The sequence below is a fragment of the Prionailurus bengalensis genome, chromosome A3 (assembly GCF_016509475.1).
Source record: "Prionailurus bengalensis isolate Pbe53 chromosome A3, Fcat_Pben_1.1_paternal_pri, whole genome shotgun sequence".
Lineage (NCBI taxonomy): Eukaryota > Metazoa > Chordata > Mammalia > Carnivora > Felidae > Prionailurus > Prionailurus bengalensis.
Genome location: NC_057354.1, coordinates 18,133,223 through 18,147,849, shown reverse-complemented (window position 1 = coordinate 18,147,849; position 14,627 = coordinate 18,133,223). Strand labels below are relative to the sequence as shown.

At 42.9% G+C, this 14,627-nt stretch overlaps 1 protein-coding gene across 14 annotated transcripts in view; it reads right to left on the bottom strand.

The window, feature by feature from the left end:
• PTPRT (protein tyrosine phosphatase receptor type T) overlaps window positions 1-14,627 on the bottom strand; it is a 1,072,026-nt gene that overhangs the window by 99,760 nt on the left and 957,639 nt on the right. For 10 of the 14 annotated variants that reach the window (XM_043602349.1, XM_043602354.1, XM_043602351.1 and 7 more), the window contains one exon: window positions 1,574-1,764. In XM_043602349.1, coding sequence (XP_043458284.1) covers window positions 1,574-1,764 — 191 coding nt within the window. The remainder of the gene's footprint in view (window positions 1-1,573; window positions 1,765-14,627) is intronic. The other 4 variants (XM_043602350.1, XM_043602359.1, XM_043602356.1 and 1 more) reach the window with 1 other exon arrangement.

Below are 14,627 nucleotides of genomic sequence, written 5' to 3'. Positions count from 1 at the left end.
TGAGACCATTTCCTCCAAATATTACCCCGATTTCCTCCCCAAATTTGTGGATTGAGGATATGAAAAAATGCTATTTTACTGGGATCATATTTGAAATTAAGCGCAAGTTCTCCTGAGCTGGTAATTACTCACATCCATGGACATAAACGTTTTTGTTCTCATAAATGTGTCAAACATGCCCCTTGCCACCGTGTTTTATACTCTCGTAAAATTTTAGGACCAGAGAGGTCTTTAGACATCACCTTATCCAAACTCTCCATTCAACTAATAAAGAATTTAAAACTCAGGTAGCAAAATGATATGTTAATATCACACAGTTTATTGTACTGGAATCTGGCTGTCTGGACTCAGCAGCCCGCCCCTCCCCCCAAGTTTAGCACAATTTCATGAGCTCACATAGCTTCTGAAATACTGCTTTGTAAGCTCTTTCTCAGAATATAGTCTGAGAGATAAACTTAGTCTGCACTATCAAGAATTCCAAATATGTAGAGTCTTAGTCAATGCGTTTGCACTGCATACAGTGTTACCGACCCTAGCATATTTGGGGAACATGGTGCATGTGAAAAAAAAAAACCTACAAAAACTAGTACACATAACTCAGAGCCTGGCACACAGTAGACGCTCGAAAGATATTTTGGGAAGGAAGGAGGAGAGGGGGAGAAAGAGAGAGAGAGGAAAGGAAAAGTAAAGAAAGAAATGTTGTTTTCAAAGCTGGCTGCACAAGGAGGCTTGCAAAATTCTTCCTGGGGAGTGAGGTGGTGCTCTTTAGTTCAGGAAAACATCTTAATGAATTTTTCCTTCTATTTTATTTTCTTCTTTGTAAAAGGTGAGGCCTGAGGGGCAAGGTCTGAAGCAAAAGGAGGGAGACGGAGAAAGCTAAACTGTTTTGCATAAACAAATGAGTGTGGGGAGAGCGTGGGAATTCTTTTCCTGGATGCTGGGAAAAATTGAAAAAAAAAAGGAAAAATTTGAGGATACTACAAAGAACTTTGGGGACAGAGTGGACAGAGACCTATCAGGAGGCCGGAACCTCAGAAGGACTTTTATTCAGGCACTTCCTGTACTTTGCTGCAATCCTTCTGTTATTCCCCAAACCTCAGTAACAGCCACTACTCACAAGTCCTCTGCACTGGAGTTGCCTTGGGGAGGGAGAGAAGGGATGTCCAAAGCCAGGGTGAGGAGAAGGTACAAAGAGAGAGAAGCAGATACCAGAGGTGAAAGCGACTCAGGGGGTGGGTGTTGAGAACACGGCAGAAGCAAGGTAATGGGCCCAGAGGGGACTACGAGCAAGCAAGTCTCCGGGAAATCACTGGCAGGGGAGACTGGCTGGCTTTTTTTTTTTTCACAACAGGTGGGATATGGGACTTGATCCTTTCCATCTTCCTATTGAAGGAAGGCAGGAATCCAAACTGATTCAGTAGGTCTGAGTGGGGACTGGGATGGTGCCTTTCCAACACACTCCCAAGCGATGCTGTTGTTGCTGGCCTGGGAACCATCCTTTGAGTCGCAAGGATTCAGCACCCATGAAGCCTTTGTGCCCATCAGGAAGTTTCTCCACAGGGTGGTCTCTTACCTCATATTCCTCCTTGAACCCATAGCCCTGGCCTCTCTTCATCTGGGTGATGTGCTGCAGCAGGTCCGCCACCCGGATGGCAGGCTGGAACTGGTCCCGGGGATAGCTCATCTCCACAGGGTCGCAGGCCCGGTAGGGGTGAGTCTGGATCGTGAGGGTGGGCTGGGACAGCTCCCCACGGCTGCCATCTGCTTTAAAGAGAAGGGGGCAAAGCACATATCACCTATGAGAGTTTTGTCCTCTGTCCTCTCCACCACCCCCCAGGGCAGGGGAACTAACTCAGGACTCAAGTGATCAGGAAGCTGAGGACACTGCTTCCCTCGCATGGCTGTGGAGGCAGATTTAAAAATTAAAACAACAAACGAACCAATGAACACAATAACCCTGGGTTTGTTTCTATTTCAAGGGTGCTTATCGATGGAGCAGTGACCAAGTTCCAGGTTGGCTGCCATCCTCTGCCTGTCTCAGTCCTTCCTCCAGGCTTGAGAGGGTGGTCTTGGCCAATTAGGGCCGATCTCAGAGCCAGTGAGAAGCCAGACAGCAGTTTAGGAACTAGGATGCCTGGAAATCATCTCTGGTGCCTGCTTGCAAGTGAGGAGAGCCCAGGTCTCTGGAGACCAGAGCCATGTGTCTGCTCCTGCTCCATCTGCCTACATCCTTGGGAGGAACTGAAGCCAGTCTTGGACCCTGACCCCCTCAGCTGCTCTCTCCAGCTCTGGGCTCTGCAACGTGCTTGGCTTCTGTCTACTATCTAGTTTCCCCACCAGTTCACACTCTTGATCCAGGAGTGTCGCTGAACCTCTTCCTTCAGTCCTGCCAGCTACTTCTCCCAGGCCTGGGTCCTATGCCCCATCTCCTTTATCAAATCTCTCCTTGATATAAGATCTGTACTCTCCTTGATAATAATCTCTATACCCACTGAGTCATGCTAACTGCCCTCTGCTGGCTCACCGCCTGCCCCCCCCCCCACCAACTGGAAATTGATGCATGCCGAGGGGAAATTTGAATTCCTCTGTTCCCCTCTGGCCAGGACAGCCACATGCTTGCCCTATGGACTCCCTGCCAGGCATACATTGTTGATCTTTCAGGGCCAGTTCACAACCATCTATGCTTGGTTTCCTCAACCTCCTCCCAAAGTCATGGACTGTCTATGCCCCAGAGCCTCCAGTTGTGGCATGTATGAGATCAGAACTGCCACAGATGATGATCCTGGTGTTTTCAGGCACATTAAGGTACCCACACAGACCCCATTAAGCCTATGCCACAGTCACTCCCAGGGAGGCTTCAGTGTATATTCCTGACTTTCTGCAACTTGTCTTTTCAAAATCTGTGTTCCCTGTTAGCTTGTTTGTCGCTCATGTCATAATAATCCCTCAGACATTGCTTCTGTATGTGGAAGTGGAATCTCCTATGTGACAGCAAGAGCTAAACTGTTCCTAGTAAGGAAGGATTGCCAACAAAAAGACCTAGAGCGCAAAGGCTTATGTACAAGGAAGAAGGGCCTACGTGAGATGTTAGCACAGATTCCTGGACTGCACAGAAGAAAAATCCTGCTTCCTTTCCCTCCTGGGACTGTAGGTAACATGTAGTACATCTTCAACGACATTGATTAAATGGAGAGCTTTGCAAATGTGGGGGCTGCTTTCACTCTCCAGCACACCCTTGTGTTCAGGAGGCCAATTTACTGAGAATTCACTGTCAATGTGCCAGGGACTGTGGTAGGCACTGGCAATGCACACAACACAGACCGCACCCTCCAGACTTGACAGTCCAGTATGGCAGACAGACAAGAAGAACCACCTGAAGCACAAGAACAGAAGCCGAAGAAGGGAACCACACTGAGGGAAGAGAAGGAGGCCGAGAAGGAGCGGAGGAGATGGGTGGGCACGTGATGGGGGCAAAGCTCTCAGAGATGGTGTGAGGCAGGTCAAGAAGGCTGTGAACATGTGAGAATCTCCCAGCCAGAGGGAAGCTGTTGAAGGGTTTTAAGAAGAATTCCTTTCTTTAAGGACACACTAGTTCTTGCCGGTGCCCCAGCTGTCACAGATAGGGGGCACCCTTCCAGCGAGTATCACTCCTGTGACCCTATGGTGGGGTTGGGAATGGAGAAGGGGCATTTCTGTTTACTTCTCTGGATGCTGCACTTCATGATGCCCAGGAAAGCATGGGCCAGAGTCAGTGCCTGGAGCCCTGTGAGTGTCTCCCACCTAAACTGCCATCACACATGGGGACAGGTGTCTTCAGAGATCCATGGTCTTTCAAAGGACCTGGGGCACGGACTGCCTGAAAGACGGACTGACTGCCTGGCAGAGACAGGCTTCTTAGGAATGGGCACCTGGCAAATTTTGTGAGATGCCAAATGTTCCCCAAACCAATATGGATATTTTCCCTAAACACAGTGCTAGACAGATTGTAAACTTGGTGTCAGCAAAACCAACACTGGAATGGAAAGTAAATGCATTTGAAATTTAACAACTTTGTATTGCTGTAACATTCGTAATAATGTCAACGCTGGTGCTAATGATGCTGTAAAGGCTCAGAACCAAGGGGCTTTCAAGGTTTATTAATTCAACTAGTTGGACTCCCTTCTCCAATGTATCTTACCTCACCTATTTCCTTATTAACCTCCGATAATGCAGAAGTGATGCCTTTTATCACAGCCCATTTCACCAGACGCACTATACTTAATTTTCCATCATTAGGTTTAATGAAAACCCAATTTCACAACTCACTTCTCTCAGGAACCTACAAGTAATGCTACGTTTTTATCAGCCCCAATTAAAAAGCGTTATGATGTTCCTATTCGAGTGGGAGCCTTAAAACTAACGTGCGATTCCGCGGCTAATTCAACAAGGGCACTGGAATTCACATGCTGCTCATAAAATGTAACTCAAACCAGCTGGCCCTGGGAGAGAACGCTGCTCATTTTTCTCCTCACCAGACCCTTGGTTTTCATGCAATTTTGAATTCTCCTTAATGGGTTTTGCATGTTTATTTATCACATGATAATATTTTGGATTTCTTTTGCACTTTTTCTATAGCTGTTGCCTAAGCCTGGGAGTTCCCCTGCAACAACTTCTGTGGTTGCCTGTCAGGGGCTTTTGGGTAATGCATAGGAGATCCTGGGTCACCACAGTCCCTCTATTTCCTCTGTCCCTCTACTGGTTCTCCTTCCTTCTGGCCTTGACTTTTCTATTTTTTTATCCCCGTTATAGATCTCCCTGTAGCTCCAGACACATATTTCCAATTACTTGGTAGGAACTGCCACTCCGACTGGTTAACAAATATTTACTGAGTACCTATATTGTATAAAGCTTGGTGTTAGATACCACATACATACAGGAGGGTGGAGGAAAGTGTGTTCAGAAGGAGATAAGCATGCCACGGCCCTTGCAAGAAAGAAAAAGAGATAAGGTGTGTATAAACAAGTCTAACAAAGGTGGGAAGGGACAGGTGCCTGGGAGATGGGAGGGGGATGTGCTGTGGAGCTGGGCACTCCAGAAATGTTTTTCAAGCTACAGGCATTCACACCCCACCTCTGTGGTTTTTTGCTATAAGTATGTACAGCCTATATCGGCTCTGTCTGATAGAACCTCCCATGATGATGGAAATGGTCTATATCTGTGCTGTGCAATATGGCAGTCACTAACCACGTGTGGCTCGTGAGCATGTGAAATGCGGCTAATATGACCAAGGAACTGAAGTTTAAGTTCTGTTTAATTTTAATTAATTTCAGTTTAACTATCCACATGGTGGCTTGTGGCTACTATATTGGGCAGCACAGATCTAGAGAAAAAGAAGAACAGAAATGGAGAATACTTGAGTTACATAATAGGGCAAAGAGGTCCAAGGAAATGTAATGCAAGCCACATAAGTAATTTAAAATTTTCTTGTAGCAACATTAAATACGGCAAAGTGAATTAAGTCAAATTATTTTAAAAAATAAATTTTATTTGACTCAATTCACAAAATAATATTTCAACAGTCAGTATAAAATCATTAATGATATATTTTACACTCTTTATTTGTACTAGGGCTTTGAAATCCAATGTACAAAATTTTTCACTTGCTTCAGTGTAAGCTTAAAATTTCTTTCAATGTTTATTTATTTTTGAGAGAGACACAGAGTGAGAGTGGGGAAGAAGCAGAGAGAGAAGGAGGCACAGAATCCAAAGCAGGCTCCAGGCTCTAAGCTGTCAGCACACAGCCTGATGTGGGGCTCAAATTCATGAACCACGAGATCATGACCTGAGCCAAAGTTGGACACTTAAGTGACGGAGCCACCCAGATGCCCCGCTTCAGTGTAGTCTTATCTCACTTCAGACTAGCCATGTTTCCAGGGCTCAACAGCATAGGTGATTACTGGGCAATGCAGGTGTACACAGACTTACCCAGAGCCAAGTCAAGTTCTAAAGAGAGCTGATTTAGAGTTATAGTGAACTTCAGAGACAACTGATCTAGTGTAAGACAGCTCTAGCCCATGGATGCAACATGCCCATTTACTTTTAATGCTCACTACAATGTTTATATAACTTTTTAAGAAATGGCCTGACCGTGTCCCAGAGAAGAGCAGGACCCTGAGAAATGCTGTGAGTCTGGGTCCCAGAATCAGAGAGAATGGGGTTCGTATTTTTCATCACCCAGTTATGGGCTCGATGATGTTGGCCAAGCGACTACAGTTTCAGAGCTCAGTATCTTCATCTATAATACAGGAAAGACAGGTGTTGTGAGGATTCAATGAAATAATGCCTGCAAGTGCCTGGTTTCGGGTGAACAGGGAAGAAACCATTGCTGTTCTGATGTTGTACAAGATGTGCTGTTTGGCACATGAGAATCACAGACTGGCGAGAGCATCTGGGGAGTCTTTTAGGGCTTCTCTCTTCTTTCCTTCAGGACACACTCCATGGCCATCTAAATATTTTACTCTATTCCTGCTGTTACTGTCCTAGTTTGAGTCCCCATGACAAGACTATTCCATCAGGTTCCCCAGGGGTCTTTCTGCCTTCACAGTTCTTTTTACACAGCTTTGATCAAGTCATTCTTCTGAGCAAAAGCCTCCACAGAGTCAAGACACAATTTCTTAACTAGCCAACCAAATTCCTATAGTTTCTATTTCTTATTTCATCTAAAATAATTCCTCTCAATCTGTGTACCCTTTAGGGCAGGAGAGCACAAAGAGGGGATGGGTAAATATCTGGAGACTGCTTGCTGAGAGGGGAGAGTCTGGGACCGGAGAGAAGGTTTGAGGTGGGGATGAGGCGGGCTCACCTGCTCAGAGTGGAGACGTGATTAGAACAAACACAGCGGGGGTGCTGTGGCAACAGCAGGTGTCAGGGTCAGAGTACAGAACCTGAAGACAAAATCTGGCTTCAAATACGAACCTCACAACTTTCTAGCTATGGGACTTCAGACAGATTACTAAGATCTTTATTTGTAATTGGCATCAGAGATGGCGATGACCATTATCATCATGGAAGAAGGTCGTTGTAACCTTAAATGGGATCCATTGGAAGACGTCTCGAGGTGACCCCTGGCTGCTAGCAGGTGCTGCCTGATCCCCACCATTGCTACCAAATATCAGTAAAGCCTCAAGAAAATAAACTTATAATAGCATTAAAATGTAAGTCGGTGAACTAACCTAGCATCAGAATTTGGGAGGAATACCCATTAATTATGTCAGTATCACACTGCATATGTGTATGAAGATGGAGACTTCATTTTGTCACAGTTTTTAAAAAAATCTCTGAAATTGTATAAAATCACCTTTCACCTGATTCAACATAGGGCAATTTTCCCTCTTGGGTTGAAAAGGATTGCAATTTCTTTGGTGAAGCATAGATGAAGTAGTTGGCTTGAGTTCGGGAGCCATGTTGTAAGAAAATTGTGTTCCATATTTCCAAATTCTGGACTTCAACTAGTATAAGTGTACTGACTTGCACTTCTTGAGACACAGTAGATTCACACCCCCCCCCCCCCCCCATCTCATATCTACTCAGGATATACTGCCTTTCAATGCAACGGCAGGTGAAATAACCTTCTCTCTCTCTTTTTCTTTGCATTCAGTACCCAATACTTCCTGGCCCTGGCATATGGCAACCATTACTCTGCTTTCTGTTGCAGTAGTTGCTTTCTCTGGAATGTCATATATATGCAATCATACTGCATACAGTGTTTTGTGGCTGGGCTTTTAAAAAAATGTTTATTTACTTTTGAGAGAGACAGAGAGACAGAGAGAGAGAGAGCGAGAGAGAGAGAGAGAGAGACAGAGAGAGAGAGAGAGAGAGAGAGAGAGAGAGAGAGAGAGAGAGAGAGAACACTAGCAAGGGAGGAGCAGAGAGAGAGAGAGGGAGACACAGAATCCAAAGACAGGCTCCAGGCTCTGAGCTGTTAGCACAGAGCCCAACGTGGGGCTCGAACTCATGAACTGTGAGATCATGACCTGAGCGGAAGTTGGATGCCCAACCCAGTGAGCCACCCAGGTGCTCCTATGTTTTCACTTAGCACGATGCTTTTGAGGTTCTTCCATGTTCTTGCTTATAGCTAGTTTGCTCCCATTGCTACACATCCTCACCAGCTCTTGTTTCACGGTTCTATTAATTTTAGGTAAGTTTTATTAATTTTAGGCATTCTAGTGGTTGTACAGTAGGATCTCACTGTAATTTTAATTTGTATATTTTTATGTACCTATGTGACATTTGTTTTCCTTCTCTGGGTGAGGTGTCTGTTCAAATATTCGGCCCATTTTTTTAGAGGGTTATCTTATTATTGACCTGTAATCTGGATATAAGCCTTTTATCATATGTATGTTTTGGAAATACTTACTCCCAGTCTGAGGCTTACCCTTTTATTTTCTTAATAGTATCTTTTGAAAAGCATAAGTTTTAATTTTGATCAGGTTGAATTTATCAATTATCTTCCTTTATGGTTGGTTATTTTGTCTTGTGCAAGAAATCTCTAATTCAAGGCCACAAATATTGTCTATGTTTTCTTCTCCTTCTCCTTCTGAAGTCTGGCCAAATGGCGTAGGTTTGAACTTGTAACACTGGTAGTAAGTACAATGCCACCCTGCTGCGCCACACTTTACAGAGCCGAAATGGACATTGTATAACTGGCAACTGACACTGAGATTCTTTGTTACTTCAAGTAACACTAGCCTGAAGGATAGGAAAAAAAAAATGCTTCACCTTCTTATTTCCTTCTCTGGGCTCTGATAATCAAAGATTAAGCGACCAAATATGGGAGGCTGGGTATTTCCAAGCCCTTTCTCCCCCTCAACTGCTTTCACTGGGGTTTCTAACATGGCAAAGGCCAAAGAATGTAGACAAAGACCTTTATACCCTAGGAAGCAGATTCAGTATTAGGAAAAAAAAAAAGGGGGGGGACCGGAGTAGTCATGGGGAAGGTGACTTCTGGATTGACTTACTCCCTCTGATAAAGAGATCAATCCTCCTCTTTGTGGGCAGAACATAAATTCTTCCCTCCATAGCACTCAGATCAGATGGAGGGATGGTATCAGACACTCTGCAGAGGGATGGGGGCTGTCAACATCCCTTCCTCCTTCTGCTTAAGCCACAAGAAAAGGGTTCCCGCCAGTTGGGCAGTAAGGACAACAGTGAGAATCTTCCTGCTCTGTTTACAGCAAACACCAGTCCTGGAGAAATTTTCTCCTCCTTTTTTATAGTAAGTAAACAGAAATGAAACAACATGGTCTTAGAAAATTCTACCATATTAAAAATAAGGAAAATGATACTCTGAAGGCAGAGAAAAATATAATTTTCAAAAGTAAAAAAGCAGCCAGTGTTGACTTTTTACCCAACCATCATCCCCTACCTTTATCCTTTCTGGCAGAGCCCTCAAATTAGTTTAGGTGCCCACACATTTTCCTCGTGACTCAGGTAGATGACCCTATTCCTAGATATAGGGTCAAATTGGGATTTCCTTAAGCCAATCAGGAGCTCTTATCTTCTTTGCCAATTTTTCAAAAGTTTTTAGTGAGATAGGAGGGGGTTTCTGGGAAAGATTTCTCTACCTCTAAGAAGGCTGTTCCGGGGGCCTCTCTCTCCTATCGGGCATTACACCATTTGTGGGTTTGATGCTTGGAGCTGCTAAAGCAATCCTGCACCCATGAGGAGAACCAAGAAGAAGGCAATGCCAACATGAGCTGGTAAAGTGAAGAGCTTACCAGAATTTGGGTCCTTAATGATACTTCAACCAACCCTGGGAACTGCCCTAAACTCTGGACTTCCAGTTCTGTGAGCTGACATGTTAATATACTGTTTAAGCCAGTTTGATTTCTTTTTTTCTCCTGTTACTGGCACGTTAACCTAAACAACGGGAAATGGAAACGAATTCTAGATTGCGTGTATTTTCTTGGGAACAAAATTCAAGAAAACACAGAAGAATAAAGGAAGTGAAAGATTACTGAGAATATTTTTTTCAAATTGTGGGTCAAGAAGCAAATGGCAAGGGATGCCTGGGTGGCTCAGTCAGTTAAGTGTCTGACTTCTGCTCAGGTCATGATCTCATGGTTTGTGAGTTGGAGCCCTGCGTCAGGCTCTGTGCTGACAGCTCAGAGCATGGAGCCTGCTTTGGATTCTGTCTCTCTGTCTCTCTCTTTCTCTGCCCCACTCTTGCTTGTGCTCTGTCTCTCAGAAATGAATAAACATTAAAAAAAATAACAAATGGAAAAAACTTCGCTGGGTGAGGAAAGGGGAGATTGTAAGGAAACCCAAACACAACAGTGGTATTAACGTGGACACTGGAGCCTGGAATGAGAATAAGCAACAGGCAGAAACTTGAGGACAACTAACCTGCAAGGGACTCTAGGTCCTCTGTCCCTACCTGCTCATGTGTGCTCATGAGTTCATGTGCTCAGACACCAGAAAGACATTTTCAGAGAACAGAAAACAGACACAGAAAAGACATAGTGGTGTTACTAAAGAAGAGAATAAATGACGCAGATGCAATAATAAAGGATATCTGTAAAAACAGCTCTTTGGCAGAATAAAAACTGCAACCTTCAAAAGCAAAAAGTTCTCCATGTACAACTTTTTTTAAAAAATATTTTTTGTGTGTTCTTTTTTGTATGTGTCTCGAGTGCACATGGAACATTCTCCAAGATAGATCATATACTGGGTTACAAAACAGCCCTTCATAAGTATACAAGAATTGAAATTATACCATGCATACTTTCAGACCACAATGCTACGAAGCCTGAAATCAACCACAGGAAAAAGTCTGGAAAACCTCCAAAAGCATGGAGGTTAAAGAACACCCTACTAAAGAATGAGTGGGTCAACCAGGCAATTAGAGAAGAAATTAAAAATATATAGAAACAAACAAAAATGAAAATACAACAATCCAAATGCTTTGGGATGCAGCGAAAGCAGTCCTGAGAGGAAAATACATTGCAATCCAGGCCTATCTCAAGAAACAAGAAAAATCCCAAATACAAAATCTAACAGCACACCTAAAGGAAATAGAAGCAGAACAGCAAAGGCAGCCTAAACCCAGCAGAAGAAGAGAAATAATAAAGATCAGAGCAGAAATAAACAATATAGAATCTAAAAAAACTGTAGAGCTAATCAACGAAACCAAGAGTTGGTTTTTTGAAAAAATAAACAAAATTGACAAACCTCTAGCCAGGCTTCTCAAAAAGAAAAGGGAGATGACCCAAATAGATAAAATCATGAATGAAAATGGAATTATTACAACCAATCCCTCAGAGATACAAACAATTATCAGGGAATACTATAAAAAATTATATGCCAACAAATTGGGCAACCTGGAAGAAATGGACAAATTCCTAAACACCCACACTCTTCCAAAACTCAATCAGGAGGAAATAGAAAGCTTGAACAGACCCATAACCAGCGAAGAAATTGAATCGGTTATCAAAAATCTCCCAACAAATAAGAGTCCAGGACCAGATGGCTTCCCAGGGGAGTTCTACCAGACGTTTAAAGCAGAGATAATACCTATCCTTCTCAAGCTATTCCAAGAAATAGAAAGGGAAGGAAAACTTCCAGACTCATTCTATGAAGCCAGTATTACTTTGATTCCTAAACCAGACAGAGACCCAGTAAAAAAAGAGAACTACAGGCCAATATCCCTGATGAATATGGATGCAAAAATTCTCAATAAGATACTAGCAAATCGAATTCAACGGCATATAAAAAGAATTATTCACCATGACCAAGTGGGATTCATTCCTGGGATGCAGGGCTGGTTCAACATTTGCAAATCAATCAATGTGATACATCACATTAACAAAAAAAAGAGAAGAACCATATGATCCTGTCAATCGATGCAGAAAAGGCCTTTGACAAAATCCAGCACCCTTTCTTAATAAAAACCCTTGAGAAAGTCGGGATAGAAGGAACATACTTAAAGATCATAAAATCCATTTATGAAAAGCCCACAGCTAACATCATCCTCAACGGGGAAAAACTGAGAGCTTTTTCCCTGAGATCAGGAACACGACAGGGATGCCCACTCTCACCGCTGTTGTTTAACATAGTACTGGAAGTTCTAGCATCAGCAATCAGACAACAAAAGGAAATCAAAGGCATCAAAATTGGCAAAGATGAAGTCAAGCTTTCACTTTTTGCGGATGACATGATAATATACATGGAAAATCCTATAGACTCCACCAAAAGTCTGCTAGAACTGATACAGGAATTCAGCAAAGTTGCAGGATACAAAATCAATGTACAGAAATCAGTTGCATTCTATACACTAACAATGAAGCAACAGAAAGACAAATAAAGAAACTGATCCCATTCACAATTGCACCAAGAAGCATAAAACACCTAGGAATAAACCCAACCAAAGATGTAAAAGATCTGTATGCTGAAAACTATAGAAAGCTTATGAAGGTAATTGAAGAAGATATAAAGAAATGGAAAGACATTCCCTGCTCATGGATTGGAAGAATAAATATTGTCAAAATGTCAATACTACCCAAAGCTATCTACACATTCAATGCAATCCCAATCAAAATTGCACCAGCATTCTTCTCGAAACTAGAACAAGCAATCCTAAAATTCATATGGAACCACAAAAGGCCCCGAATAGCCAAAGGAATTTTGAAGAAGAAGACCAAAGCAGGAGGCATCACAATCCCAGACTTTAGCCTCTACTACAAAGCTATAATCATCAAGACAGCATGGTATTGGCACAAAAACAGACACATAGACCAATGGAATAGAATAGAAACCCCAGAACTAGACCCACAAACGTATGGCCAACTCATCTTTGACAAAGCAGGAAAGAACATCCAATGGAAAAAAGACAGTCTCTTTAACAAATGGTGCTGGGGGAGAACTGGACAGCAACATGCAGAAGGCTGAAACTAGACCACTTTCTCACACCATTCACAAAAATAAACTCAAAATGGATAAAGGACCTGAATGTGAGACAGGAAACCATCAAAACCCTAGAGGAGAAAGCAGGAAAAGACCTCTCTGACCTCAGCCATAGCAATCTCTTACTCGACACATCCCCAAAGGCAAGGGAACTAAAAGCAAAAATGAATTACTGGGACCTTATGAAGATAAAAAGCTTCTGCACAGCAAAGGAAACAACCAACAAAACTAAAAGGCAACCAACGGAATGGGAAAAGATATTCGCAAATGACATATTGGACAAAATCTATAAAGAGCTCACCAAACTCCACACCCGAAAAACAAATAACCCAGTGAAGAAATGGGCAGAAAACATGAATAGACACTTCTCTAAAGAAGACATCTGGATGGCCAACAGGCACATGAAAAGATGTTCAGCGTCGCTCCTTATCAGGGAAATACAAATCAAAACCACACTCAGGTATCACCTCACGCCAGTCAGAGTGGCCAAAATGAACAAATCAGGAGACTATAGATGCTGGAGAGGATGTGGAGAAACGGGAACCCTCTTGCACTGTTGGTGGGAATGCAAATTTGTGCAGCCACCCTGGAAAACAGTGTGGAGGTTCCTCAAAAAATTAAAAATAGACCTACCCTATGACCCAGCAATAGCACTACTAGGAATTTACCCAAGGGATACAGGAGTACTGATGCATAGGGGCACTTGTACCCCAATGTTTATAGCAGCACTCTCAACAATAGCCAAATTATGGAAAGAGCCTAAATGTCCATCAACTGATGAATGGATAAAGAAATTGTGGTTTATAAACACAATGGAGTACTACATGGCAATGAGAAAGAATGAAATATGGCCCTTTGTAGCAACGTGGATGGAACTGGAGAGTGTGATGCTAAGTGAAATAAGCCATACAGAGAAAGAGAGATACCATATGTTTTCACTCTTATGTGGATCCTGAGAAACTTAACAGAAACCCATGGGGGAGGGGAAGAAAAAAAAAAAGAGGTTAGAGTGGGAGAGAGCCAAAGCATAAGAGACTGTTAAAAACTGAGAACAAACTGAGGGTTGATGGGGGGTGGGAGGGAGGGGAGGGTGGGTGATGGGTGTTGAGGAGGGCACCTTTTGGGATGAGCACTGGGTGTTTTATGGAAACCAATTTGACAATAAATTTCATATATTAAAAAAATAATAATAAAAATATTTTTTGTGTGTTCTTTTTTGTATGTGTGTTCTTTTTTTTTTTTTTATTTAAATTCCAGTCAGTTAACATCCAGTGTAGTGTTGGTTTCAGGAGTAGAACCCAGTGAGTCATCACTTACATATACATCCAGTGCTCATCGCAACAAGTGCCCTCCTTAATGCCTGTCACCCATTTAGCCCATCCCCCACCTGCCTCCCCTCTAGCAATCCTCAGTTTGTCCTCTGTATTTAAGAGTCTCTTATAGGTTGCTTTCCTCTCTGATTTTATCTTATTTTTCTTTCCCTTCCCCTATGTTTAAAATATTTTTAAAATGTTTATTTATTTATTTTGAGAAAGAGAGAGAGCAGGGAAGGGGCAGAGGGAGAGGGAGAAGTAGAGGGAGAGGGAGAGACAGAGACAGAGGGAGAGACAGAGGGAGAGACAGAGAGAATGAGAATGAGAATCCCAAGCAGGTTCCAAACTGTCAGGACAAAGCCCAATGTGTGGCTC